This window comes from Spermophilus citellus, assembly GCF_964194105.1.
Source record: "Spermophilus citellus genome assembly, chromosome: 3".
NCBI lineage: Eukaryota > Metazoa > Chordata > Mammalia > Rodentia > Sciuridae > Spermophilus > Spermophilus citellus.
In genome coordinates this window covers 89,820,469-89,848,138 of record NC_138184.1, presented here as the reverse complement: position 1 = coordinate 89,848,138, position 27,670 = coordinate 89,820,469, and the positions used below count along the sequence as shown (strand labels likewise).

At 43.3% G+C, this 27,670-nt stretch overlaps 1 protein-coding gene across 2 annotated transcripts in view; it reads left to right on the top strand.

The window, feature by feature from the left end:
• Positions 1–12,542: 12,542 nt before the first annotated feature.
• Positions 12,543–27,670, top strand: part of VPS37B (VPS37B subunit of ESCRT-I) — a 33,330-nt gene continuing 18,202 nt past the window's right edge. For both annotated transcript variants that reach the window (XM_081283626.1, XM_081283625.1), the window contains exon 1: positions 12,543–12,725. In XM_081283626.1, the coding sequence (XP_081139752.1) occupies positions 12,615–12,725 (111 nt within the window). In that variant the 5' untranslated portion in view covers positions 12,543–12,614. The remainder of the gene's footprint in view (positions 12,726–27,670) is intronic.

The following is a 27,670-nucleotide window of genomic DNA, read 5'->3' as shown; positions in this document are numbered from 1 at the left end:
AAAAATATATATATTGTCCACCCCACTCATGTTTTTCTCTTGCTGGTTATATCACAATCCTGGGGTTGCTTTGATACTTTAATACCTGTCTTCTGTATTAAAGCTATTAAAATATTAAAAAAAAAAAAAACACTTGTGATCCTCCTGCCTCAGACTTCCAAGTTGCTGGGATGACGGGGGTGCACCACACGTGGGCTCCAGAGGGGCCTTTCCATATGTGTGGGTGTGTGTATGTCTGTATTTACACATGTCCTTATGGAGATATAGATAGGTCTTCATAAAATGTGAATTATGTCATTTTCCTGCTCAAAGCTCACCTTCGCTTTCTGCTTTCTCATAATGAATTCCAGTTTTGCAGCTATAATTTAAAAAGCTTTGTGCAGTGGCAGTGTTGTAGCTGATAAGGTTTATCTGAGGTATGATCATTGCTAATTGAAAACCTTTCTCAATAACCTGCCATGATGACTTGAAATACAGTCGGAATCAGCAAATTTTTGACAGTCTCTATGGAGACTGGATTTTTCAAAAATGGTCTTCCATGCTGGTGCAGTAGTGCACACCTGAAATTCCAGTAACTCAGGAGGATAAGGAAGGAGGATCGCAAGTTCAAGGTTAGCCTCAGCAGTTTAGTAAGCCCTAAGCAACTTAGTGAAACCCTGTCTCAAAATAAAAAATAGAAAGGACTAGGAATTTGGCTCCGTGGTAAAGCACCTCTGGGTACAATACCCAGTACAAAAACCCTACATGGGGGCTGTGGTTGTGGCTTAGTGGCAGAGCGCCTGCCTCGCACATGTGAGGCACTGGGTTCAATCCTCAGCACCACATAAAAATAAATAAACAAAATAAAGATATTAAAAAAAAACCCTACATGGTCTAGGTTTCTTATTACCTGAAATTCTCTTGTTTTTCAATTTATTTCCTTGGTTATCAAATACATCTCCTCAGCGGAATGTAAACTTCATGGGGACAAAGGTCTCACCTGCTCTGTTTACTGTTCTATTTTTGGTATGTGGAACTGGGCCGAATTCACCATAGCTGCTCTATGAAAAGATGGTAAAATGAAAAGAGGCAGGTGGGATTTTGTTTTGAAGAGGGAAGCTTAAAGGAACACATAGAGATGGTGCCACCATATTTCTTAGCTGTGGATGTCCCTGAACAGTGAAAGACACTGTGCCACTTCGTGTGGTCCTTGAAACATTGAGGATGTATTATTAATCCCATTTTTTCCCTCTCTTCTTTTGAGAGGGGGTGCCTTCTCTGATCCACACCAAATTGGCACTCTCTCCCAAGCCTCCAGTTTTTTTGTGTGTATATAATTCCATCCTGTTGAATTGCACAGGAGGCACGGTGCAAATTAGGATGCCATTTTTGAGGGGGGAGGTGGGGCCGACTTGGGTAGATCAGATGAGGCAACTCCTCTTGAAAGAAGAGAGGAAAGGAAGCAGGAACAGGAGGCAGGAAAAGGAGGTGGAGCCCGTGGGGGCAGCTGGTGTAAGATGATGTAAGACGATTAGCACCCAGAGCCGCCTCAAGGTGTCCCAGAAACACTCTCTCTTCCCACATTTGCTGCCTGAGATGAGGTATGGAAAGTTCATGGCGATTAGTCGTTTCCGGATTTAGTGCCTGAATTAACACTCTCTGTTGAGAAGAATCTTGAAAGAAAGAAAAGAAGGAAGGAGCATGGAGTGAAAAGAAGAGTAAAAAACTACCCGACTATTTTCAGTACTGAGAGAGGAAGTGTGAACATGGGCAACATGTTGCCTAAGTGGAATGAATGTCAAGTGCTTCTGGGACTATCGCAGGGTCAGATAATGTTATGAAGGTGCCACCTTGATTTGTTTTCTCCAGCTATGTGATTTAAAAATGATGTGGTCCACATAAGTAGGACATGATCTATCCTGCTTTAAAATCAGGAGTAGTGGGAAAGTGGATGGGAATATAGTAGCTTGAGCACACATTCAGAAGTCCCCAAAGGAAACAACAAAAAAGCTGGAAATGTTGTGGGGATTGAACCCAGGTGCATTTGAACACTGAACCACATCCCCAGCCCTTTTTTCATTTTTTGATACACGGTTTTGCTAAATTGTCCAGATTGTGCTTAAACTTTAGATCTTCCTGTCTTGCTGTCTTGGCCTCCTAAGTCTCTGGGGTTACAGGAATGTGTCACTGCACCCAATCTGAGTAAGTGTGTGTGTGTGTGTGTGTGTGTGTGTGTGTGTGTGTGTGTGTTGCGGATGGGGGTACATGAGGGATTGAACTCAGGGCACTCAACCACTGAGCCACATCCCCAGCCCTATTTTGTATTTTATTTAGAGACAGGGTCTCACTGAATTGCTTACCGCCTTCCTTTTGGCTGAGGCTGGCTTTGAACTTATGATCTTCCTGCCTCAGCTTCCTGAGCCACTGGGATTACAGGCATGTGCCCTGTGCCTGGCTTTACTTTTTAATTTTTAAAAGTTATAAAATGGAGCTAGGGTAGGACATGGTAGTGCATACCTATCATCCCAGCAATTTGGGAGGCCAAGGCAAGAAGATCACAAGTTCAAGGCCAGCATTGACAATTTAGCAAGACTCTGTCAAATAAAAAGGGCGGAGGCCAGGCACAATGGCACATGCCTGTAATCCCAGTGGCTCAAGAGGCTGAGGCAGGAGGATCATGAGTTCAAAGCTAGCCTCAGCAAAAAGCAAGTTGCTAAGCAACTCAGTGAGACTCTGTTTCTAAATAAAATACAAAAAAGGGGCTGGGGATGTCGAGTACCCCTGAGTTCAACCCCCAGTGCCAATAAATAAATAAATAAAAGGGCTGGGGATGTGGCTCAGTGATATAGTGCTCCAGGTTCCCTCCCCAGTACCCCAAACGAAGGGGTGCACAAAGCCCTGCTCCTTAAGTGTGGGCTGCACCCAGCACCTTCCTTCTGAAGATCACAATATGAAAAGGGTAAGAAAGAGTAACTTGACAGTGGAGGGTCCGACAGCCACAGCATACTTATAAGAATGCCTCACTGTGCTCAGCTATATATTTCTTTACTGTTTACACAGGTTTTTTTTGTTTTTGTGATGCTGTGGATCAAAACCAGGGCCCTGTGCATGCCAGACTGTCACTGAGCTATATCCCCAGTTGTAGTTTTCATAGTAAGTAAATATTTTAAGTATTTGAACATTAATTTGTATATTTTATTATAAAATATTTAAAATTTGCCAAAGGGATAGAAAACAATATAATAAACCCATCACCCAGTTGAGAAATGAAAGATGCAAATTACTTTTACGGCTAAAAAAAATCTGTAAAGTTTCTTTTTTAAAAAGTATCACCTTGAGAGTTTCAGTTTCTGGTTTCAACCTAGAGAGTTTGAAAGCCCAAGGCCTAGAAATCGTGTCTCTCTAGTTCCACCTACATGCAAACCCACTCAGGTGTTATAACCATGCCCCTGTGGTTCTCAGAGTTGGAAGGGATTTCTAGAGCTGAATTAATTTCCTGATGCAGGAACCTGACATTCTTGAAATTGTCTAGCTTGTTATAATGTACTGATGCACAGAACAGAGAGCTCACTGCCTCTCTGTTTTAGCTGCAGTATCCAGACAAGGAATATTGTAAAGCCACTCTCTAAAGGTCATTTTTGGTGAGGAAAACAAGGTTCTGGGATTTGAAAACTGGTGAGGTCCTTCCTAGGGATGACCACGGAAATCTCTGGAAGGGCAGCAAACATTAAGTCACTGTGCAGAGATGCCCTGCCTCCTGCAAAATGGGATTGGCTCATGCACAGAAGGGGTAAAAATAGCTCCCCTATTTTCCTTTTTCCTTGTTTGCCTGAAATAATGGTATAAGGAATGTTATTGGTGAGAGATACAAAAAACAAGATCAAGACCCCCTTCTTCCTTTAATATGTCAGAACAGTAACAAAAGAATTTTACGATTTTTAGAAGATTCAACAATTTTAGAGCAGTTTTAGTTTCCCAGCACAATGCTAAGGAAAAGGCAGAGATTCCGCATGCACCCCCTGCCTCCGCACACGTGTTCCCTCCCTCACCAACACCCCCAAGTGCAATTCTCACGTTGACAAACATGGTCACCCAGAGTCCCAGTGTACTTTAGAGTCACCTCCTGGCATCCTACATCCTACAGATTTGTATGAATGTATACTGACGTGCATCGAGCATTATAGCATCCGGTAGCAGATACTCAGTGCTCCCCCTCTTCCTCTCTCCCCCTCTCCCTCAAACCCCTGGCCATTGCGGATCTTTTTACTGTCTCCATAGCTTTGCCTTTGCCAGGATGTCATATGGCGGGAGTCACAGGGCCTCGTTTTCAGATTGCCTCTTCAGATGGGCTTCTCTGACTCAGTCATGTGCACTTTTATGTCCTTTTATGATCTCAGTTGTTTTTATGGCTGTCTCCCTCCCTCTTTTTCTCTCTCACTACTAATGAGGCAGAAGGAAGGGTTCAAATAGGCACAAAGGAAACTTGACCCTCCAAGGGTCCAAACTTGGACCCTCTGTGAAGTGGGGCCAAGAAACTACAGACACAAGCCATGCTTCATTAAGGTCAGGCTGGTTCCCGGGGAATGACAGACACCTGTTGCTGGTACCCAGACCCCCTCCAAAAAATAGGTACAGTAATCTGATTGGACCGAAGGGCATTTGAAGAGCCAGTGGACACCCAGTGCCTTCCCAGGGTTGGGCCAGAAGCTAGCCCCTGAACCCTTAGCGTCATATAAACCCCTAGACAACAGACTCCCGTGGGCACCTTCTTTTGGGTCCCCTCATGTTTGGGAACTACCCCTTTTTCTCTATTACTCTAATAAATTCTGTTACTTTGCATTCACCCCTAAGTCAGGATTTCATTTTTTGAATTCAGAAGACAAAGAACCCTCCCACCCCCATTCCATGTTACGTGGGGAATTGAACCCAGGGGTGCTTTACCACTGAGCTACAGCTCTAGTTTGTTGTTGTTGTTGTTTTTTCATTTTTGAAACAGGGTCTCACTAAGTTACTTAGGGCCTTGTTGAGGTTTTGAGATAGGCTTTGGACTTGTGATTCTCCTGCCTCAGCCTCCCAAGTGGCTGGAATTACAGGCTGTGCCACTGTACCAAATACAAGACTTACTTCTTTTTAGAACTGAATGATATTCCATTATGTGGATGTGCCACCATTTTTAATCCATTCATCTACTAAAGGACATCTTGATTACTTCCAAGTTTCAACAGTTATGAATAAACCTGTTGCAAGCATCTATATGTGGATTTTTGTGTGGACTTAAGTTTTCAGCTCCTTTGGGTAAATACCAAGGAGCACAACTGCTGGATTGTATGGTAAGAGTATGTTTAGTTTTGTAAGAAATTACCAAACTGTCTTCCAGAGCAGCTGAACATTTTGTATTCCCTTCAGCAATGAATGAGAATTTCTGATGCTGCACATCAAGAAAAATAAATTTTGCTGTATGTGGTGGTGTATACCTATAATCCCAGTAATTCAAATGTCTGAGGCAGGAGGATTGCAAGTTGGAGGCCAGTAAGCAGTAAGGCACAGTGATGTGTAGGTTCTTTTCTTGTGGATCCAAAGAATGAGACCCAGGGACATTAGAGGGTAAGAGGGAAGTAACAGAATTTCCTCCCACAAGGATAGGGTCCCCAGAGAGGGGCGCATTTGTGTGCCTATTATCTAGGGGTTAATACATATAGGGTGTTGCTGGAGGTGACATTTAAAGCTAATGACTAATGACTTTTCGGGAGGGGAATTTCCACATCCAATCAGAGTGAGACACTTGGTCATCTGGCCCAGCGTCCACTCAGGATGTTGGTCATATGTTGATCATGCGCTGTCTGGCTCATCAGATACTTTGAACATGAAGTTGGGCTCTCTGGGATGAGAAACTTGGACTTATTGCAATGGTGGTCCCTGCCTGTCTAGCGTATCATATTTCTGGCTCCTCTCTCAGCCAGACCCTCAGCAATCTGGTGAGACCTTGCCTTAAAATGAAAAATAAAAAAGGCTGGGGATGTTGCTCAGTGGTAAAGTGCCCCTGAGCTCAATCCTTAATACCAAAATAAAACAACAACAAAAACTGGAAAAGTAAATTTCCAGGGACACTGAAATAGGGAGTTTAGAGTAAATCAAGGGGCTGGGATGTAGCTCAGTGATGGAACACATGCTCAGCTAGTCCACGGCCCTGGGTTCAGTCCCCGGTACCAAGATATAAAAACAAAAAAGAAAAGAAGCCAGACAGAGTGACATATGCCCATAATCGCAGCTACTCCAGAGGCTGAGGCAGAAGGATGGCAAGTTTGAGGCCAGCCTGGGCATCTTAGGAAGACCCCGTCTCAAAATCTTAAAAAGAGGCTGGGCTGCAGCTCAGTGGTATTTACACACACAGATACACACATGCATATTTCTGGCTGCTGTCCATTTTACTTATGACCATCTCATAGATGCTGCATTAGTTATCTGTTGCTGTGAAATAAATTACCCCAACATTCAGCAGCTCAAAACAACAAACATCCCAACTGATCTCACAGCTTGTTCCTTCCTGCTTTGCTGGGGACTGAACTCAGGGCTTCATGCATGTTAGGCAAGCATCCTCCCAATGTGCCACATCCCCAGCCCAGTTTCTTTCTTCTCTTCTCTTTTTTAGTTGCCTTTTTTTTTTTTTGGTCTGTTTCTTTTCTTTTTTCATTGATACTTAAAGCCAGGGTATATGTTTATGGGGTAAGGTGTGGTATTGTATGCATCACACATGACACAACGTGTGATGATCAAACTGGAGTCATTGGCACATCCTTCATTTCAAATATTGATCATTTCTTTGAATCGGGTTGCACAGTTTCTGAGGTTCAGGAACTGACAGTGACCTAGAGCTGGGGAGGGCCGGCTCAGGTGGCTCAGGAAGCTGCATTCAAATTCTTGGTCAGGACCACAGTCATCTGGGATGTCGCTGATAAGCCTCAGTGTCTCATCACCTGGGCCTCTTAGAAGGTTGCCTGAATGTCCCCAGGCAATAACAGCTGGCTTCCCCCAAAGCAAGGCATGAGGGGAGCACAAAACAGAAGCCACAGTGACCTTCACGACCCAGACTTTAAAGTGATGGACCATCAGCTCTGCTCAACTTTATTGGTTCCACAGACCAATGGCACATGTGAGAAAGGACCATGAAGGGACTGAATATCAAGAGATGGGGACCCGTGGAGGTTTGGGTCTTTCTGACCTCCATCAGTTACCTGCTTCCTATTATTATTATTATTTTTTTGTCATTTTTAAATTCTGGGTCTTAATCTAAGAAAAGTTTTGTTGCAGGACCAATTTGCCACATCCTCAATAAACTGAGAATCTGTTTTTCTTTTTTTTTTAATTTTTAATATTTATTTTTTAGTTCTCGGCGGACACAACATCTTTGTTGGTATGTGGTGCTGAGGATCGAACCCGGGTCGCACACATGCCAGGCGAGCGCGCTACCGCTTGAGCCACATCCCCAGCCCAGAGAATCTGTTTTTCTATTCAGCCAAAACTCTCATCACATCCTGTTTCCTGGATTGTAGGGATAAAGAAAAGCTATCTTGGTCTGGGGTTATGGCTCAGCGGTAAAGTGCTCGCCTAGCACGTGCAAGGACCTGGGTTTGATTCTCAGCACCACATATAAATAAAATAAAGGTGCTGGGTCCAACTACAACTAAAAAATAAATATTAAAAAAATTAAAGGGGCTGGGGTTGTGGCTCAGTGGTAGAGCGCTCACCCAGCATGAACGAGGCACTGGGTTCGATCCTCAGCACCACATAAATGTAAAATAAAGATATCATGTCCACCTAAAACTTAAGAATAAATATATTTTTTTTAAAAAAAAAAGTTCACTCTTGGAGCACAGTACTCTAATTATCAACCCTCTCAAACAACAACAGGATAGCTATCACTATTATTATTTTTTGGTCCTGGGGATGAACCCAGGACCAAAATTTTAGTAAGTGTTCTACCACTGAGCTACATCCCCAGCCCTGTTGTTGTTATTAAAAAACAAGAAACCAAACAACAGAAAAGGACAAGTTTTGGCACACATGTAGAGATGTTGTAATCCTGTGCGTTGCTGGTGTAACTGCTACAGAAAACAATATGGAAATTCTTCAAAAAGTTGAAAATATTCTGTGACCCAGCAATTCCATTTTTGGGTACATACACAAAACAACCAAAAGTAGAAACTTGAGCAGAAAATTGTACACCCATATTCATAGCAGCATTATTCACATCAGACAAAAGGTAGAAACAGCCCAAATCTTCATCAACATATGAATGGATAATAAAATGTGGTCTGTCCACATGATGGAATATTATTCAGCCTTACAAAGAATGGAATACATGCTACAACATGGGCGAGCCCTGAAGACTTGCTAAGTGACAGCAGTTAATCACAAAACGCCAAATACTCTACAATTCCACTTACATGAAGTGTCTAGAGTCGTCACATTCACAGAGACAGAACGTCCGAGGTTACCAGGGCTGGGAGGAGAGTGGGAGAGTTAGTACTTGGTGGGAATTTCAGTCCTGCAAGATGAAAAGAGCTCTGGAACTGGAGGGTGGTGCTGTAGGCAGTCCTGTGAGTGCACTCCACACCACGGAACTGTGTGCCGAACAATGGTTACAATGGCTACACCATGTTAAAATGGTTAAGAGAATAAGTGTTATGTTTCATAAATTTCACCACATTAACAACAACAATTATCAGTGCAACCACTTTGGAAAGCAATTTGGCCATGTCAAAAAAAGCTGGAAATGTAAATACCTTGTGATACCCATCAACAGGAGAAAGGACTGAAAGTTATTACATATGCAATGGACCACAGATATGACAACAGATCACATCACATGTCTACACGTATGTACATACATATATACATGTATGTACATAGTTGTAGTTTGGGGTTTTTTTTGTGGTGCTGGGAATTGAACTCAGGGTCACGTGCATGCTAGGCAGCTGCTCTACTACTACTGCGCTACACCCCAGCCCTTCCTATTTTTTAAATTAAATCATTTATTTATTCTAATTTGTTATATATGATGGCAGAATGCAATTCATTTCATATTACACAAACAGAGCACAATTTTTCAAGTCACTGGTTGTACACAAAGTATATTTTCACACCCTTCTTAATTTTTAAAAAATTCTCTCCCTAAATTTCCCAGGCTGACTTCGAACCTAACTCACTTCCCCAGTAGCTGGGATTATAGGCATGCACCACCACGTCCACTTGTATTATTTCCATTAAGGACATATACATATGAGGTAAAATAATGAAGTGGGAGAATAGCTACACTCTGGAGAGGGAGAAAGGAAATAAGACTGAGGAGGAAGGATATTCCCTCTGGGATGTTTATTCCTTAACCTGGTGAGTATCTCAGTGCTTTTTATGTTTTTTTTTTCTCTCTTATACTAGGAAATTGAATCCAGGGGTGCTTTACCCCTAAGATACATCCCATCTTTTTTTTTTTTTTTTGTACTGGGAATTTAGCCCAGGGGTATTCAACCACTGAGCTACATCCCCAGCTCTTTTTTAATTTTTTGTTTTGAGACAGAGTCTCACTGAGTTGCTTAGGGTCTTGCTAAATTGCTGAGGCTGGGCTTTGAACTTGCAATCCTCCTGACTCAGCCTCCCAGGCTGCTGGGATTATTGGTGTGTACCACCACGCCTGAACATCCCCAGTCCTTTTTGTTTTGAGACAGATTCTTGCTGCTGAGGCTGGCCTTGAGTTTATGATCCTTCTGCCTCAGCCCCCCAAATCACTGGGATTACAGTTATGGCTATCGTGCCCTGCTCTTTTGTATGCCTGAAAGAGTTCATAAACTAACCCCACGTGGTAACCAAAAACTAATAAAGAAAAGTTAATATACAAAACAAGTCTAATCTCAAGTCAAAATAACCAAAATTCTGCATCCTTTACTTTTACAATACACCCAAATAACATCAACCTTAACTATGATTATTAAAATGATGTTTTATGTTTGTATATCTTCTCTTACCTTCTAAAATGGGGACTGTACCTAAAACATCTTTTCCCATCTGGATGACTAGTATGTAGGTCATTCGGGGAATTCAGGTGTTAGTACATGACAGTGACCATGGTGGTGACATCAGGCTGAGTCCCAGTGGGGCATGGCCTGTTCCATCCAATGCCTTGGGGAATAATTCCTCCAGTGCCTACACACAGCTGTACCTAGTGTGTGCTAGTGATCTTTTAATCATGTCAACGACTTCTCCCAAACTTGAAAACATTTATGAATAATTCTATCAAGGTTCATAGCAGAGAAAGAATTCAAATTTCAAGGCAAAAAAAAAATCATACAGCTCAATTACATGAAGATTACCTATTTGTGTGTGTGTGTGTGTGTGTGTGTGTGTATGTGTGCGCCTTCCAAACAATTCCTGATATTGTGTAACAGGAGATATGTTGGTCACACAGCAACAGTGTTCCTTTGAGAGAGAAACCCTAGCACGTACATACATTGCCCTTGATTCATAGAGCAAGATCCTTCTTAACCCACAAATATTACAGGACACACAGGTGTGTAGAAAAGCCCAAATTTCAGTCAACTGAAAGAAAAGGAAAAACAGGTCCATCCATGCATTAAACTGACAGGCTTGACATCAGTATGAGGAATCAAGTTGATTTTCTTTTCTTCTCAAGAGTGACAAGAAGTTTTGAGAACAGCAGAAAATAAGATGCTCCTGTGGTTTGCTCTGTTTGACAAAGGAAGTGGTGTGTGACTTGAATAGGTTGGTGGGAGAAAACAGGTTTGAGAAGAGTTTTATAAGAGTCCCTGGCAAGGCTGGGATTTGATCATCATTTAAACTTAGCACTTGAGAGGTCACTGTACACAGGTGTACCATTCAGAAGGCTTGCTCTTGGTATGTTCTTAGCTAAATCACCACCCCAACCTTCCTGAGTTCTCTGATCCCAAATCTTATTTTCATCTTCTGCGGGGACTGAGAACATTTTCTGGATATCTTAAGCCTCATAGGTGAGAATTTCCTGGAGATAACAGCTACAATTCTCTACAAGTCTACCAGGTCTACTCTTTTTCTGGAGAGAAAAGATTTTAAAAAGCAAAACACTGTTACCCTGACCATAAGTTCAACTTCCTAGATGAAATTCCCTATTTATTGTGTCCCTTCCTTCCCAGGGTATGTTTTCTTGACCAAGTATAAAGGAAGAAAAGTATGAGTGCCCTTTGCGAACTCAATAAAACATTTTGTTTACAGCTAAAATGAAATGCCTCCTCTAGCTTTCCTCACTTTTCTATAAATGTGTGTCCTTGGTGCGAGAGGGGGAGGACAGAACAGACCAACAGAGCCAGCCAAATGTATGGCTGGACAACGCAGACCTTGTGTTCTACTGATGGGAGTCGGAAAGCCATCGTTTCCACGCACAAAGCCCATCAGTCAGCCAATAGGCACTTACTAAATGTCCTGACTGTGTTTAGGGCGATGAGATCAGTGTGGTATGATGCCAGCTTGCTGGGCTCCAGGAGACCTGCCGGTGACTTCATTTTGGGAAAAAACAAGAAAACTTCCTTCTGCCAAGTTTCTCTATGGGTAAAATTAGGGGGCTGGAGTAATTAGACGTTCTTAGGTCTTTTCCAGTGAGAACTGTGGTGGATCATAAGTTTCCAGACTTCTGGATCTCCAGAGGCTTCCAAAGCTGGGGCATCTGAACAGTTCTGCCCTAAATCACCTTGTCTCCATAAGGGCACACTGAGGTACATTGGATGTCTGGGCATCTTGAGATGGTGCAAAGGAGCCACTCAGGTTTGTCCTTGCCCATAGTGCTCCAGCCCTTCTCTGGCTTTCCTCCATTTCCCAAATGTACCAAGCTAAACCTGTCTCAGGGCCTTTGCACATGCCCGACTTGCTGCCTTGAGTTTCCTATGGAATGAATGCTGGTTCCTTCCTTCTTGATCTTCACTCTCCTTAGACGGCTACCTTCTATGAGAGAGCAAGCGCTTACTTCTGTCTAAAGGTAACCCTACCGTACATAGGGTTTCCTTATTATTCTCTTCTTTCAGCATCCATTTCTTTGGGGGCTCTTCTATTATACAATCATTTTACTTGTTTCTTGTGTTCCCGGAGTCCTCTTTGTTTTATGCAGAATTGTGTGTCTCCATAAGTATTTGTTACATGAACGATTTGCAGCCCCGCAATTCCGAGAAATCAAAGGGCATCTAGTCTTGTCTTGGCCTTCAGGGGTCCCTGGTTCAAGCAGGGCTCACAGCGGTGGCAGTGACTTCCCACGGCCTCCTTTCTTTGGCTTTCTTCCTTGTCCTTGAGGAAACAGGCCTTATGACATCACCAGCGCCGCTATGACATCATTACCGCGTTCTCTGCGTCATCAGATGGGCCCCAGAGCCCCTCCTCCCTTGGAGGCCCGAAAGCGTTGCTGACCCAGCACCCGCCGCGAGAGCCCCGCGGGTCTGCGGCGCGCTACGTCACGTCCGCCCGCCCGCCGGAGAGGCGATGACGTCACGCCACAGGGCTGGCGTCACGTGCCCCCCCGCGGGGGGCGGGCCTCGAGGGCGGCGCTTCCGGTCGGCGCAGCCTGGCGGCCGAGCAGCGGCGGCGGCGGCGGCGGAGACGCGGGGATGGCGGTCGCCGGCGGTGAGGCTCGGTTCGCCGGGCTGTCGCTGGTGCAGCTCCACGAGCTGCTGGAGGACGAGGGGCAGCTGACGGAGATGGTGCAGAAGATGGAGGAGGTGAGGCGGCCTCGGTGGGGAGCGCCAGCCCGGGGCGGAGGCGACGGGGGTGGCTGGGGACGGGGGCCCGGGGCGGGAATAGGCGCGTGAGGCGGGCGTGGGGAGCAGGGACACGGACCCGGAATGGGCGTCGGGGACTCGAGGTCGCGGCCGAGCGGCGGGTGGCCGCGGGTCCTGGAGCGGCGCGGCGGGGAGCCTGGCGTGGAGAGGCTGGGGAGCCCCGGGGCCCGCGGTGCCGAGCCCGCGGAGAGGCCGGGGCAGGGGGCCGCCGCCGAGTGTGGGAGGGGGTTCTGAGAAGGATCGTGGGGCCGGGCGGGAGTTGAGGCAGAGCCCCAGACGGAGCCGGGGAAGGAGAGCCGTCGGGTCCGAGGGGTCCCAGGAGTGCCGCCCGAGCACGCCTTCGCCTGGACGGCCCTGGCCGGGTCGGGGAACGTGCCTGTGGGTGGCGGCAGGGTCCCCGGCTCCATAGCGTTGTCCCGGGAGGAAGAAGGGAACGTGGGCTCCTGGAGTGACTGTTACCCCGCAGCGTCCTGCCTGTGGGTTCCTGAAGCTGTTTCTGGGAGGAGATAAGCGGGGGGGGGGAGCGGGGGGAGTGTTGGGAGCCGACTGCTCACCCCTCCTTGGTAGTCTGGGGCCAGCCCAGCCTCTGGAAGGCATGAGCCCGCCCCGTCCTGGTTATCTGCCTCGATACCTTGTGTGTGGTTTGCTTTAAGGGGTGACTAACTTTAGCCTTGCGGATGGATTTGCTGTAGGCGCTTCTTTTTCTCAGCCCTTTGGGAATGTGTCTTGGGGTCCGGTTCTGTGGGTCTGGGTCTCCACCAGGCAGGTGGCCCAGGGTGATCCAGCTGACACCTCTCACTCCTCCTTTGTCTCTCAAGCCTGAGCCTTCCCACGCCGGCAGTGCAGAGCATCTCCCCCAGAAGCCCTTGTGGGGGGCTTTTGGCTTTCTTTCCAAAGAGGGATTATTCAGTCCTGGGCCAGTCCCCTTAAAGGGGGGCTTGTGTGGAGGCTGCACATTCAAAATCCCTGGAAAACCCTCAACAGATCATTGTCTGGAGCCACAGAGAGGCCACTGTAGTAAGATGGTATCAGTCTTTCCATTAATACACCCCTTGTATTCACAGGCTTTGTAACTTGGCACATACGACATGGCTCCAGATGCAATTTACCCCATTTATGGTCTCCATGTGGCACTTTCCATTTTAGAGAATAATAAGTGACAAAATCCATCTTTCTTGACTGATTGAGAGTTTCATGTCTACAAAGAAAGGAAATATTTGCTTAGTTTCTCTGCTTTTTAGTTGCTGGGAGACCTTTTGTTGATTGTCAGCAGGGCATCTTTCTACTTTAATGATAAAATGATAGGTATATTTCTCTAATGTGTAACACAGACTAAAGTTACTTTGTTCAGTGTGACGATTGTGTTTCAATAAGAGCAGAATACTGTAGCTTTATTGGTGGTACATTAATAGAAATAAACTGCTTTTTAGTTGCCAGAGGACTGGGGAATGAGTCGGTTTGATTCCAAGGCTGTTAGGAACAGCCTCACTTGTTTCTTCTACCTGAGAACTGGAGATTATTTAAAGAGAAAGGCAAATTAAACTAGCAGTTTTTTTTTTTTTTTCTTTTCCTTTCCCTGAGGACTGACTGACTCCACGGTTGTAGTTCAATTTAAATTTCTCAACAGTAGTTTGTTCTTTTGGGTGTAGTGCTTTTAAAACAAGGAAATTAAATTTGAAAATCCACATACCTTAGGTACATCACCTAGTCAGGGTGACACTGCATATCCTGTTGCCTTCCTTATTCATGTGGTATGTTTCTAAAGGAACGGATATAATGTGAACAATCAAAGTTTTGGCCATGGTAGTTTTACTCACCTGGTAATGTTATCTGTTGATTTATTTTGAGGTGGTCTTGAAACCTGGTAGAAATTATTTTATGTACTGTCTACTCTTTATTTTTGAATATATATATATATATGTTGTAGATGGACACGGTACCTTTATTTTATTTATTTTTAGGTGGGGCTGAGCATCGAACCTAGTACCTCACACATGCTAGGCAAGCGCTCTTCCACAGAGCCCCAGCCCCAGCCCTGAACTGTCTGCTCTTGACCAAAGGAACATTTATGATAGGCTTTGGAATCATACATTCTAGACTGAACACCCCTACTTTTTAGCTGTGTAATTGCAGGCATGTCACTTTACCTCTCTGAGCATTGTTGGAAAAGGATGATATAATGATATCTGTTATCATAGAGTTGGTGTGAGGATCAGTTGAGATAGTGACTGTTAAATACACAGTCTGTATTTAGTGCTCAATAAAGAATAATAGCAGCCGTGTATGGTAGTACACACCTGTGATCCCAACTACTCAGGAAGCTGAGGCAGAAGGATCTCAGATTTGAAGCCAGTCTGGGCAATTTAGTGACACCCTGACTCAAAGTATATAATAAAAAGGTCTGGGGATTTAACTCAGTGGATGAGCACCCCTAGTTTCAGCCCAGTACCATAAAATAAATAAATAGGTAGAGATGGGGATGTAACTCAGTAGTAGAGTGCTTGCCTAGCATGTGCAAGACCCTAGGTTCAGTCCCAGTACTGAAGAAAAAAGACATTGCAATTAATGACAATCACTTCGTCTTCTCTCTTTCAAAGTTAACTGACAGTCATTAATACCAAGTCATCCTGACAGGTTAATAGTCTCATTTCAATATTAAGTAAATTTTTGATTCACCATTAACCTGGGAAACAATTTACCTTTCTATGATTAAAATTGTTATGTGTCTCAGGTCTAGGAAGAAATGGTTAATGCAACAGGCCTTTCACAGTATCAGATCTCTTAACCTGAATGGAAGCCTTTTTTTTTTTCCTTAATTGGCAGAAGGCAGTGTTTTAAATTGTAGAGTAAGACATCTTCAAGCCTGAGGGGATATTTTGTGGTGACTGGAAAGTGTGGCTGGGTTTTGAAGGCATTCACTGTTAGGCTCTGCATTATGCTTCACTTACATTGTTTTAATTATGGTGTGTGAATTTTGACGCAGGTCAAGACATTAAAATAATGTTGGAACTATAGACTTTGTGGGCCCGTGTTTTGTTTTGTTTTCTTTTTCTATTTACCCTGTCCATTATACAGTTCCATAAATGTAGTGTATCCTCAATGATTATTTGCTGTGGGCTGACCCTTCATGTACTTTTTTTTTTTTTTTTTAAAGAGAGAGGAGAGAGAGAGAGAGAATTTTTTTTAATATTTATTTTTTAGTTCTCGGCGGACACAACATCTTTGTATGTGGTGCTGAGGATCGAACCCGGGCCGCACGCATGCCAGGCAAGCGTGCTACCTCTTGAGCCACATCCCCAGCCCACTTTTTTTTTTTTGTATTCTGGATTAAACCCAGGGGCACTTAACCTCTGAGTCCCATTCCCAGCTCTTTTTATTTTGAGACAGGGTCTTGCTAAATTACTTAGGGTCTTGCTAAGTTGTTGAGGCTGATCTCAAACTTATGGTCCTCCTGTCTCAGGCACCCATCCTACCCCCAGTCGCTGGGATTACAGGCCTGTGCCACCACACCTGGCTGTATGCATATGTCTTAATTTTTGAATTTTTACCCACCCCCCCTTTTTTTTTTTTAATGAGACTGGATCTCACTGTGTTGCCTAGGCTGATCTCAGACTCACAGTCCTCTGCAGCAGCCTTCTAAGTAGCTGGGGCTACAGGGGTGTGCTGCTTCAATCGGCTCATTTTTATTTTTACTTAAAGTTATTTTTACATGGCAGTAGAATGTGCCTTTATCTGTCCACATTAACCCCATTGGACTGGCAAGGCACTCCCTTAAAAGGAACTGTCACTTAGGGAATTAGGCAAGTAAACCAGGCCTCTTGGGTCACTTCTCCCTATGTACTTTCTAAGGAAATACTACTTGGTTGGTGCTACTGAACGGTTCCACTATTGATTCAAATTCTGGATGTTTGTTCTGTGGTGAGTGAAAATGCCCACAAGTAAGAACGCCAGGGATCTGAAAGATTGTTTTGTGGAAAGTAATGAACTTTGGTCTAGAAGAAGCCACTTTCCTAAGGCCTGGGGGCTGTGATTTTGTGTGAGGCTGGAGAGCTGCTACAGGAATCATAATGGCTCATTGAAAAGTAGCACCCTTGCTTAAAGTCCAGGACTCCTTCCCAAACACACAGGCTGAATGAATGCAGTTGGACTTTGATTTTTAGAAGCCAATATTTGAACTCTTTTGAGTATATACAACTGGAGTTTTTTTCTCTCCATGTTGTATGATCATTATTGTTCATGTAAAGGCTTTACCTGTTGTGGGTCAGTCTTTTATGGATCATTTGAGTAAAATTTACTGTGCCCAGGAATATCTTCTGAAATTTCTCCTGAAATTCTCATTTTATGTGTTTTTTTTTTTTTTTTTTTCAAAAAGGAGGCATCCTGATGTGGTAAGAATGTAGTAAGAGTTAGTTGTGTGACCACATTTAAGTTAAATTCTCTATGCTTCAGTTTCCTCAACTGTAAAGTGAGGACAGTAATAATGCCTGCCTTTTAGAGTTCTTTTGAAGTTAAATGTTAGTACTTGGCACAGAGGAAGCCTTCAATAGAGGCTAGCCCCCCCACCTTTTTTTTTTTTCTTTAAATACCAGCGATTGAACCCAGAAGTACTTAACTACTGGGCAACACCCCAGCCCTTTTTCTACTTTTTATTTTGGGTCAGGGTCTCATTTAGTTGACTAGCGCCTCTTTAAGTTACTGAGGTTGGTTTTAAACTTGTGATCCTCCTGTGTCAGCCTCCCAAGTTGCTGGGATTATAGGCATGCACCACTATATCCAGTGTTCCCTTTCTTTAATAAGAGATTTTCAGAATTGTTGGATTGCCTTAGATGAAATTTGATCCACTTGTTTTATTTAATCGATCTTTACTTCTTTATATTTTTAGTGTAGTAGAGGCAGTATAGCACTGATATTAGAGTCAGAACTGGCTTTTTAAAAAATATTTTTGTTGTTGTATATGGATACAATACCTTTATTTTACTTATTTATCTTTATGTGGTGCTGAGGATCGAACCCAGGTCCTCACACACGCTAGGCAAGCGCTCTACTACTGAGCCATAACTCCAGCCCCACAACTGGCTTTTGATACTAGTGGTGCGACCTTTGGCAAGAATTTAGTCTTTCCAATTTCAGTTTCCTTGTTAGAAATAAAAGGGATAATAATAATAGCTTACTTCATAGAGCCGTTGGACAGATTAAATAGGTTTGTAAGATACTTAACATGGTACCTAGTACAAAGGGAACACTTGGTAAGTAGTTATCACTGGTTATTATTGCTGGAACTAAAAAAGCACAGTATATTTACTGCCCAGATGGAAGATTCCATTTCAGTTCCACAGCTCTTGAGCATTTCCTGGGCATTGTAAAGGAAACACTAGTAGGACAATAGGACATAATCCCTGTAGGAGAATTTGGGACCAAACCAAGTACATGTAACCTTTTATAATAGAGGTATAGAATTTCAGCTTGGGAAGATGCAAAGAGTCACAAAGGTGGATCATGGCACAGCAGTGTGAATGTACTTAATGCCATTGAATTTGTACTCTTAAAAGTAGTTTAAATGTCAAGTTTGGAGGCAAGGGTACTGGGGATTGAACCTGAGGTGCTTTATCACTGAGTCATATCCCCAGTGGGCCCCCACACTTTTTGAGACAGGTTCTCACTAAGTTGCTGAGTCTGGCCTCAAACATGAGATCCCCCTACTTCAGCCTCCCAAGTTGCTGGGATTACATGTCCACCACCATGCCTAGCTAAAATGGTTTATAAATTTTGTGTATATTTTAACTACAGTTTTTTTAAGAGAATAAGGAAAGCCCAGATGTCAGTTTTTGGGGGGAGGGGGTAGCAGGGATCGAACTCAGAGGCACTCAGCCACTGAGTTGCTTAGTGCCTCGCTTTTCTGAGGCTGGCTTTGAACTCATGTTCCTCTTGCCTCAGCCTCCCAAGCTGCTGGGATTACAGGCGTGCACCACTGTGCCCGGCTCCAGGTGTCATTTGTAAGTGACATTGAAGGTTAGATGAAAAGAAGCTCTCTGCCTAGATTAGATTTCTAGTATAAAACAGTGGACTTTGGTAGGTGGGTAAACTTTAAGAAAATAAATTATTAAATGCAATAATGCCTACCGGAAAGTATAGAGAATAGTAAAAAGAAATCTGTGCACCTGCCACCCAACTTAGGAGGTAAACGCTGTCATCCTGACATAAAGCACCCTGTTTTCACTGTTCTAAGGGCATTCTCCCCACCTCTGTCCCCAGCCATTATCTTGACTTAGGTATTTATTTTTCTAAGAAGGATTTTGACAGACAAAATAGGGGATCAGAAAGAAGTGACAGCAGGAGCAGAGACACAAAGACAAAAAGGCGGGGGACAGGCTGTGTGATTAGTGAGATCCCATCTACTCTGGCCAGATGGGATTTGCTTATGTGTAGGGAAATGACAAGAACTAAGGCTGGCGAGGGCGGAATGCAGGGTGTGAGCTCCATGTTAGTTAATTTTGTGGCAGGGAGCAGAGGGGCAGTGGAATGAGAGTTGCACTTTGGGAAGAGTCATCTGGCTGCAGAGTGTGGCTGGAGTGTGGGAGACCCAGGGAGACCATGCTGGAGGCAGAATTGGAAAGTTCCGGTTAAATAGCAATTAGGATGGAAGCTGGGGCTCTGGTAGGGGTGGGACCAGCCTCACTTCCCCCTCCCCTGTTGTGTGTAGGACTTCAAGGCTTTCTCTTCCAAGGCTCTTCCCTGACCTCAGTCATAGACTCATGGTCCCTTAGCCTCTTTGGTTATTTCTTCTGTTGCACTTGACACCATTTTATAAGTCACTTCCTTCTCTGTGTGCCCAGCTAGCATAGGGGCTCTATTTTGTCATGTTTGTGTTTTCAACCTGGTGTTCAGCACAGTTCCACCTGGCACAAAGGATGTGCCCGCTTGGTGCTGCTGAGTGTGTGAAGTGACTGGGGTTCAAGTGGCCCAGTAGGAGAATGGGCACAGTGAGCCAAGAGTGGGGGAGGGAGTCATTGTTAGAGTGTGAGAGTTAGGGTTAGCATTGCCTGACCCTGCCCAGCAGATGGGAGGAGTGCCTGTGGTACTGGGGATTGAACTCAGGGTGCTCTACCACTGAGTTGCATCCCCAACCCTTTTTAAAATTTTAACACGGGTTTTGCTGAGTTGCCTGTGCTGGCCTCCAACTGTAATCCTCTTGCCTCAGCCTCCTGAGTTGCTAGAATTGCAGGTGTGCTTCACCACACTTGACTCTTCCAAGTGCTTGTTGAAATCAAGGGGAGGTATCAAGTTTGAAAAGCCATTAGGAGTAATTAATGAGTTGGGAGAAGGAAAGAGGTGCCATTGAAGAACAGAAAAAAACAAGTCCGGTGACCTTATTTTATAGGCAACTGGACATTTTTTTTTTTTTTAAATAGTGCTTGTGAATGAATACATCACACTGGCCAAAAGTGGACCCTAGAAGTAGACTGGCCTGAACTGAACCTCATCCCTCGTGTGCAGAATGGATGTGCTCTTGTGCTCAGGCAGGCCAGTTGGGTTGGTTAATTCCCCCCCCCCCCCATCCCAGTATTTGTAGCAGAATGTTTTTATGGAGATTCGTGCCAAGTACACAGTACAAATTATTTGCAAAGACCTGTATCAGCCACTGTTGGCTGGGTAATCACTGCAGCTGAGAACATGCTTAGACAAGAGCTATATTTGATTTATTTCCTTCCTCAGCAAAGTTGAGTTTTCGGATTCCATCATTGTTCAGGAAAACTGTCTTGCCCAGTGGTACAAAGACAGAGGAGTGTTCTTTGTTGAATTTCTTTATGGGGAAGAATGGAAGTAGAGAGGAGGACTTGGCTTTCTTGTTTCTAGGTGACATTACAGCCCGTCAGTAGGAAGTTTTGAAAGTATTTCTCATAGAATTTTGAGGAACTTTGTGAAAAGTAGACATTTGAGTAGTTATACCTCAAGCTGTGTCAAGGTTAATGTTTCTTATTTATTTTGAGACAGGGTCTCACTGAGTTGCTTAGGACCTCGCTAAGTTGCTGAGGCTGGCTTTGAACTCCTGATCCTCTTCCTCTTGCCTCCTGAGCTGCTACTATTACAAGCATTACCCACTGTGCCCAGCTAATGTTTCCTTTAAACCAAACCTTTTGTTATTGCCAAGTTAATCATTGGCATGGTGAAGTTAGGGTTGTGTTCATATCCTTGAGGTCTGTAACACAGTCTAGTGTGGTGGAGGGACACCGTGAGTACTAATTCACGTTCGCCCCAGGTAGCAGTTTGCACTAATGTGAACACAGCCAGGTTCAAGAAAATGTGTTTATTTACCTGACCTTTTTGGAGAATCCAGTGACTTTGGAGATGGAAAACCTGTATGTTGCAGGTCCCCCCACCCCTCTCCTTCTGTTCTTTTCCTTCCTTTGCTGGAGATTGAACAAGTGTCTACAGCTGAGCTATACCTTCAGCCTCAAGCTTTCAGCTCTTAGGACGTGCAGGTGTACAGAAGCTGATTTCATAGAACATTGTATATAATAAACAGTAATGAAGCCTACACACCCTAGTTGGGGGAGACCCAACAAGCTTTTGGCGGGTGGGGGAAGTCAGCAGGGAATGTTTCCTGGAGGAGACAGTGACTCACAAGCTGTGATTCAGAGATGAGTTAGAGCTAACCAGGTAATGAGGGAGCAGGGCTCCAGGGCATGGGGGTGGGCAGCAGGAACAAAAGCTAAGAGAGGAGAGGACATGGAAGTATTGCAAGCATTGCAGGAGGGACCAGCAGAGGGAATCGTGGGGGATAATGTCAGAGTGGCAGGAAGGGACAGATGGCCTCATCTGCTGTAGTAGTGAGGCACTTGGGCCTGACCCTTTAGCCAGAGAGCCACTGGAGGATTTAGTCAGGGAGTGCTGTGATTGGTCACCCTTGATGTTTATGTGGATGATTCTGAGATTTGAGAGGATAAAACTAGAAAGCAGGGAGATCAGTTAGAAGGTGAAAAATAATTGATAAAATTGAACTTTGGGTAGCCAAAATAATGGACTTTGAGGGCATAAGCTGAATTCAGAACAGAGCCTGCTGAGTCTTGCTTTGCCCAGTTTGAATAATAATACACTGGATCATATGATGTATCTGTCAGTGGCATATTTTAAAAGTATGTAGGGAAGGGCTGGGGATGTGGCTCAAGCGGTAGCGTGCTCGCCTGGCATGCGTGCGGCCCGGGTTCGATCCTCAGCACCACATACAAACAAAGATGTTGTGTCTGCCTAAAAATAAATAAATAAATAAAAATTAAAAAAAAAAGTATGTAGGGAAAAACTAATAGAGCAAGTCACATCAAGAAATATGTGACATGGGATGGGGATTAGTGATAGAACACTGAAGAGGCACCTGTGAGGCACTGGCTCAATCTCCAGCAAAACATTTATGTGCATGGCACACACCTGTAATCTCAGCTACCCGGGAGGATGAGGCAGGAAGATTGCAAATGCAGTCAGCCTGGGCAACTTAGTGAGACCCTGTCTCAAAATAAAATGGACTGGGATGTAGCTTATGGTGGAGTGCTTACCTAACATGTACAAGGCCCTGGATTCAATCCATAGGACTGTTGAAGGAATATATGATAGAAATGCAAAAGCTTTAAAATGCATGAAAATTGGAAAGTCAACTATTGAGTGCAGTAGTTAAGACAAGATTGAGATTTTTAGTAAACTTTGGGGCAAGTATTAAATCTTCCTAAATGCCACTTTCCTCCTCATTAATTTAGCAATATTAATAATAGTATCCGAAGGTGGATGTGGTGGTGCACACCTGTGGTCCCAGCCATTTGAGAGGCTGAGGCAGCAGAGTCATGCATTCAAGGCCAGTCTACACAACACAGCAAGATCCTGTCTCTCAATAAAAACCAAAACCAGAAATTTAATGTCCTTATTGAATTATTCTGGGGATTAAATAAGATGATGTGTGTAGCCAAGCATGGTGGCACTTGCCTGTAATCCCAGCAGCTTGGGAGGCTGAGACAGGAAGATCAGGAGTTCAAAGCCAGCCTCAGCAACTTAGTGAGGCCCTAAGCAATTCAGCAAGACCGTGCTTCTAAGTAAGAATAATACACACACACACACACACATATATATATATGGTTTGGGGATGTGACTCAGTGGTTAAGTGCCCCAGGGTTCAATCCCCAGTACTAAGGGAAAAAAAAATATGTATAAACTGTTTAACACTGTGCCTGGCAATAAAAATCCAATATATGGAAGCCATTTCTGTTTTTCATTCTGTAGTGTGGGGCTGTGTGATTTGGGGTAGCGTTTCCCATTGAGCTCTAATTTGTGAATGTTAATGATGATTACATTAACAGGGGTTCCATGGTAATAGATTTGGAAGCCAGTGAGTTCAAGGGGGGTTGGTTTTGTGTCTCTACCTGCTTGTTTTGCTGCTTTCTTACTGCCTGGGCTATGTGGCAAAGCTCTAGAAGGGCTTATGTATATGTATGTAGTATTATTCTCAGACATACTTGATTGTAGGACTTGAGTGGAGAATCTTATGGGACTTATTCTTATGGGGCCTGTTTTGGCAAATGCTTATTTAGGGGATAATGTATCCATCTGTTTCCATAGTCCGAGGGTACTTACTGATCTATCTAGAAAGTATAGTGGTTTTTGGATATTCATAATGACATTTCTGTGTTATCAAGGAAAGGCTAGCTACCTTAGTTTCATGGAGTCTCTTTGAGAAAGCAGGGAAGTATCTAGTATTTTTCAAACCAAAATGCATAAATCTTAACCTTTTGCCATAGTTTGAATCTTGAATGTCCCCCACAAGCCTGTTAAAGGCTTAGTCACCAAGGTGGTACTATTACCACCCTTGAGAGATGGGGGCCTAGTGGGACCCCAAAGGGATTGAGGGACCCTGGCCACTTCCCGGCTTTTTTTCTAACTGGCCATGAGGGGAGCAGCTTTGCTCACCCAGGTGCTCCCCACCAAATGCCTAAAAATCACTGGGTGTGCCTGCTTGTGAACTAGAACCTCCAACTGTGAGCCAAAATAAATCTTTTTCTTTATACATTGATTATATCAGGCATTTTGTTATAGTGATAGAAAACCAACAAACACATATATCTAGGCAGTCCTTTGGGTAAAACATCTGATTCCCTCCATCAGGTATGATTGTACAGCTTGCCTGCCTGCCTCCCATTCTCCTTTCCTCCCTTCCTTTCGAACCCAGGAGCACTTTACCACTGAGCTGCATGCCCAGCCCTTTTTATTTTTATTTTATTTTGAGACAGGGTCTTACTAAGTTGTTGAGACTGGCCTCAAACTTGGATTCTCTGCCTCAGCCTCCCAAGTCACTGGAATTACAGGCGAGCACCACCGCGCCTGGCAAGATACAGTGTTTAATAGTCGTAAATCCAGGATCCACCTGACAGGCATTTATTTTTTTATTTGCACTTATGTAAAGACTAGTCTGAAAATACTCATACATTGATTTCTTCAAATTGCAGTTAAAAGGAAATAGAGATGAGGAAAATCCATTAAGCTCTTAATAAACATTGAATGCTTTGGTTGTTGGTTCTAGTCAGAAATTACTAATAAATATTAAGATTCAAACAAGCATGGTGTTGTACATCTGTAGTCCCAGCAACCTGGGAGGTTATAGTGGGAGGATTACAAGTTCAAGGCCAGCCTCAGGAATTAGCATGACCCTAGCCACTTAATAAGACCCTTCCTCAAAATAAAAAAGACTGCAAATGTAGCTTAGTGGTAAAGTATTCCTGGGTTCAAATCCCCAGTATCAAAAAGAAAAGAGAAGAAGAAGGGCTTAGGAATTCTGTCTTCCATATGCTGTTTTTTTGAGAGGGAAGGAGAATAAAGAGGCTTTTTGTTTTGGGTAATTGAACCCAGGGGTGCTTTTCCACTGAGCTGCATCCTGGCCGTTTTCTTTTTTAATTTTGAGATAGGGTCTCACTAAGTTGCTGAGCCCGGCCTTGAATTTGCACTCTTCCTGTCTCAGCCTCCCAAGTAGCTGTGTGCCACCTCATCTGGCTATAAAAAGAGGATCTTGATTTTTAAAATACAGTAGAAGCTATTAATTGACTTCCTCCACTTAACTAAGTGTTTCAGTAATTGCATGCTTCATGCCCTTCATTAAAAGTAGTGACTGGTCTGTCCCCCACCTGTTCCCGTCACGGTGAGGTGCCTGGGCATTTCTGTTCCCACACTGGAGTTGTCCACTTACTTGAGGGCCAAATGTGTTTGCTTTCAGACCTCTTTAGTCTAGTTTTATTTGTTTAGTAATTATGTGATTTCAGTAAACACTTCAGCAACTGATGAGTAATGACTGAAAAGAAAAAGAGTTTATGAAAACTGATGGGGCTGGGGTTGTGGCTCAGTGGTAGAGCATGAGGCACTGCATTCAGTCCTCAGCACCACATGAAAATAAAATAGATACTGTATTCACCTAAAACTAAAAAATAAGTATAAGGAAAAAAAGAAAAGTGTAAACTGAGTGCTTTAGAAAGAGTTAATATAAAGGATTTCACTAGGGGAAAAAAACTCACTGGTGAATTAAATGTGGACTAGATTGAGGAAAAATTGAAGAATTCCTGGATTCTGCTTCCCTGTTGCTTGAGTAGTGTCTGAGTTCTCACTCCATATGAAAGGATGTAGTCTATGTGAGAAAATAAAACTAGTGGACTCGGCCCAGTCAATTGTGTGGTGCATGCCTGTAATCCCAGTGATTTGGGAGCCTGAGGCAGGAGGATCATTGAGTACAAACAAGGCCAGCCTCAGCAACTTAGCAAGGCCTTGTCTCGAAATAAAAATTTAATAAAGGCTGGGTATGTAATACAGTAATACAGTGCCCTTAGGTTCCATCCCAGTACCATCACCACCACCAACACCACACACACACACCAAAAAAGCAGATGTCTATGTGTCTATAAAGTGTTTATTTAGCATATGTGTGCTTTTACCAAACTGCTTGGTTAACTGGTTCTGTGTGGTGGAGGATTCCCAGATTCTACTGTTGAGATTGTGATTAAGTCTAGGGTGGGGCTAAGGTGACAACTCCCTGCTTTTGGGAGACCAGAGACAAAGGCAGTTAGCATTGTGATCAGTGTGGGCGGGCCATCCTGTCTTCTGATCCTTACTTCTCTCCACCCCAGTCTCCCGTTGTTATATGGCCAGTGATTCTAGTAAAGTAACATTTTATAGCACCTACAAGTATCAGAACCATTCACACCTGTTATATTATCCAAATAATAAGTCCAAAAAGTAGGGAAAGCTTGTGTTTTCTCTGAATATTAGGAAACAAGTCTTCTAGGTAAAAAACAAACCCCTAGTATGTTGTGCCTGCTAAATGTGGAAAACTGCCAAATTGTGTGTGCCTGAGACTACTTATTTCTTCTTTAGGACTGGCCCATTTATTTATTTATTTATTTATTTTTTTAAAGAGAGAGAGAGAGAGAATTTTTTTTTTTTTTTTAACAGAGAGTGAGAGAGGGGAGAGAGAGAGAGAGAGAATTTTTAATATTTATTTTTTTTTAGTTCTTGGCGGACACAACATCTTTGTTGGTATGTGGTGCTGAGGATCGAACCCGGGCCGCACGCATGCCAGGTGAGCGCACTACCGCTTGAGCCACATCTCCAGCCTCGAGAATTTTTTATTTAATATTTATTTTTTATTTTTTGGCAGACACAACATCTTTGTTTGTATGTGGTGCTGAGGATCGAACCCGGCCAGTTGAGCCACATCCCCAGCCCTGGTCCATTTATTTTTTAAAATATTTTTTTAGCTGTTGATGGACCTTTATTTTATTCATTTATTTATATGTGGTGCTGAGGATGGAACCCAGTGCCTCCACATGCTAGGCAAGTGCTGTACCACTGGGCCACAACTCCATTTATTTTTGAGTCTAGCTTTTTGCATTTCTGTGGTCACTTGCATTAAGTGAATGATGTGCTGATTTTTAGGTGCAAGCCACCTCCATATGGAAGAGATTGAGTTTGGATCCTATTGCCTGCTCCTTTCAGAGGGAAGCAAATTTCATCTCAACAAGATTTTGACTTTTTTTAATAAAAAATAAAATATCTGTATTAATTTTATAATTGGAAGTAACATTTTGTTTGTTGAGTGGGTTGTCTGATGCAACTTTTGATAAGCAGCCAATAAATTTCCTTCCTGAGTAGGCTGTATGTAGCCTTGGAGATAGTTTCACACAGCCCCCAGGATAGTTGTATTTTAGGACAGTTTCATAATGTTCTATAATTCTATGTTAGCTGTTTTTTTAAATCTTTAATTTTGTCACCATGTTAAAACAGTCCAACTCTGCAGCTTTTTTTTTTTTTTTTAACTTCAGTAGAACTTAACATTTGAATTTAACGATGTCACATTAGATTGTGTTTACAGTACACTTCTGGGATTGTATAGGTTTCATCTGAAAACCAGAAGTTAGTTGGAGAGAGTGGTGAGGTTCTTCATTGACAAGGTTATTTCTGAATGGAAAATGAAGTTGGGCTTTCTAATAATAACCTAACCTTTAATATAAAGGTAAGGTTATTATTATTATTTAATATAAAGACCAAACTCAAATTGTCTATAATTCCGGCAAACTTTACTTAAAACTAATTGGTGAGATACATCAAATGTAATGCAATAAGTGGAGATATCATTAACATTGCTGACTGCCTTTCTTTATCACCTAATCCATAAGCCTGTTGTATTTAAGGTCTTAATAGGTCTGAACTCTTTCACTAGTGGAAAGGTACAAGAGCTAAGATTTGTTTCTTTTTCATCTTTGAATTATAGAAAATTTTGAATTTAATTTTATCTGAAGAAAAGTTCAAAATAAAAACAGGCCAGATGTAGTGGCTCACACCTATAATCCTAGCAACTCGGGAGGCTG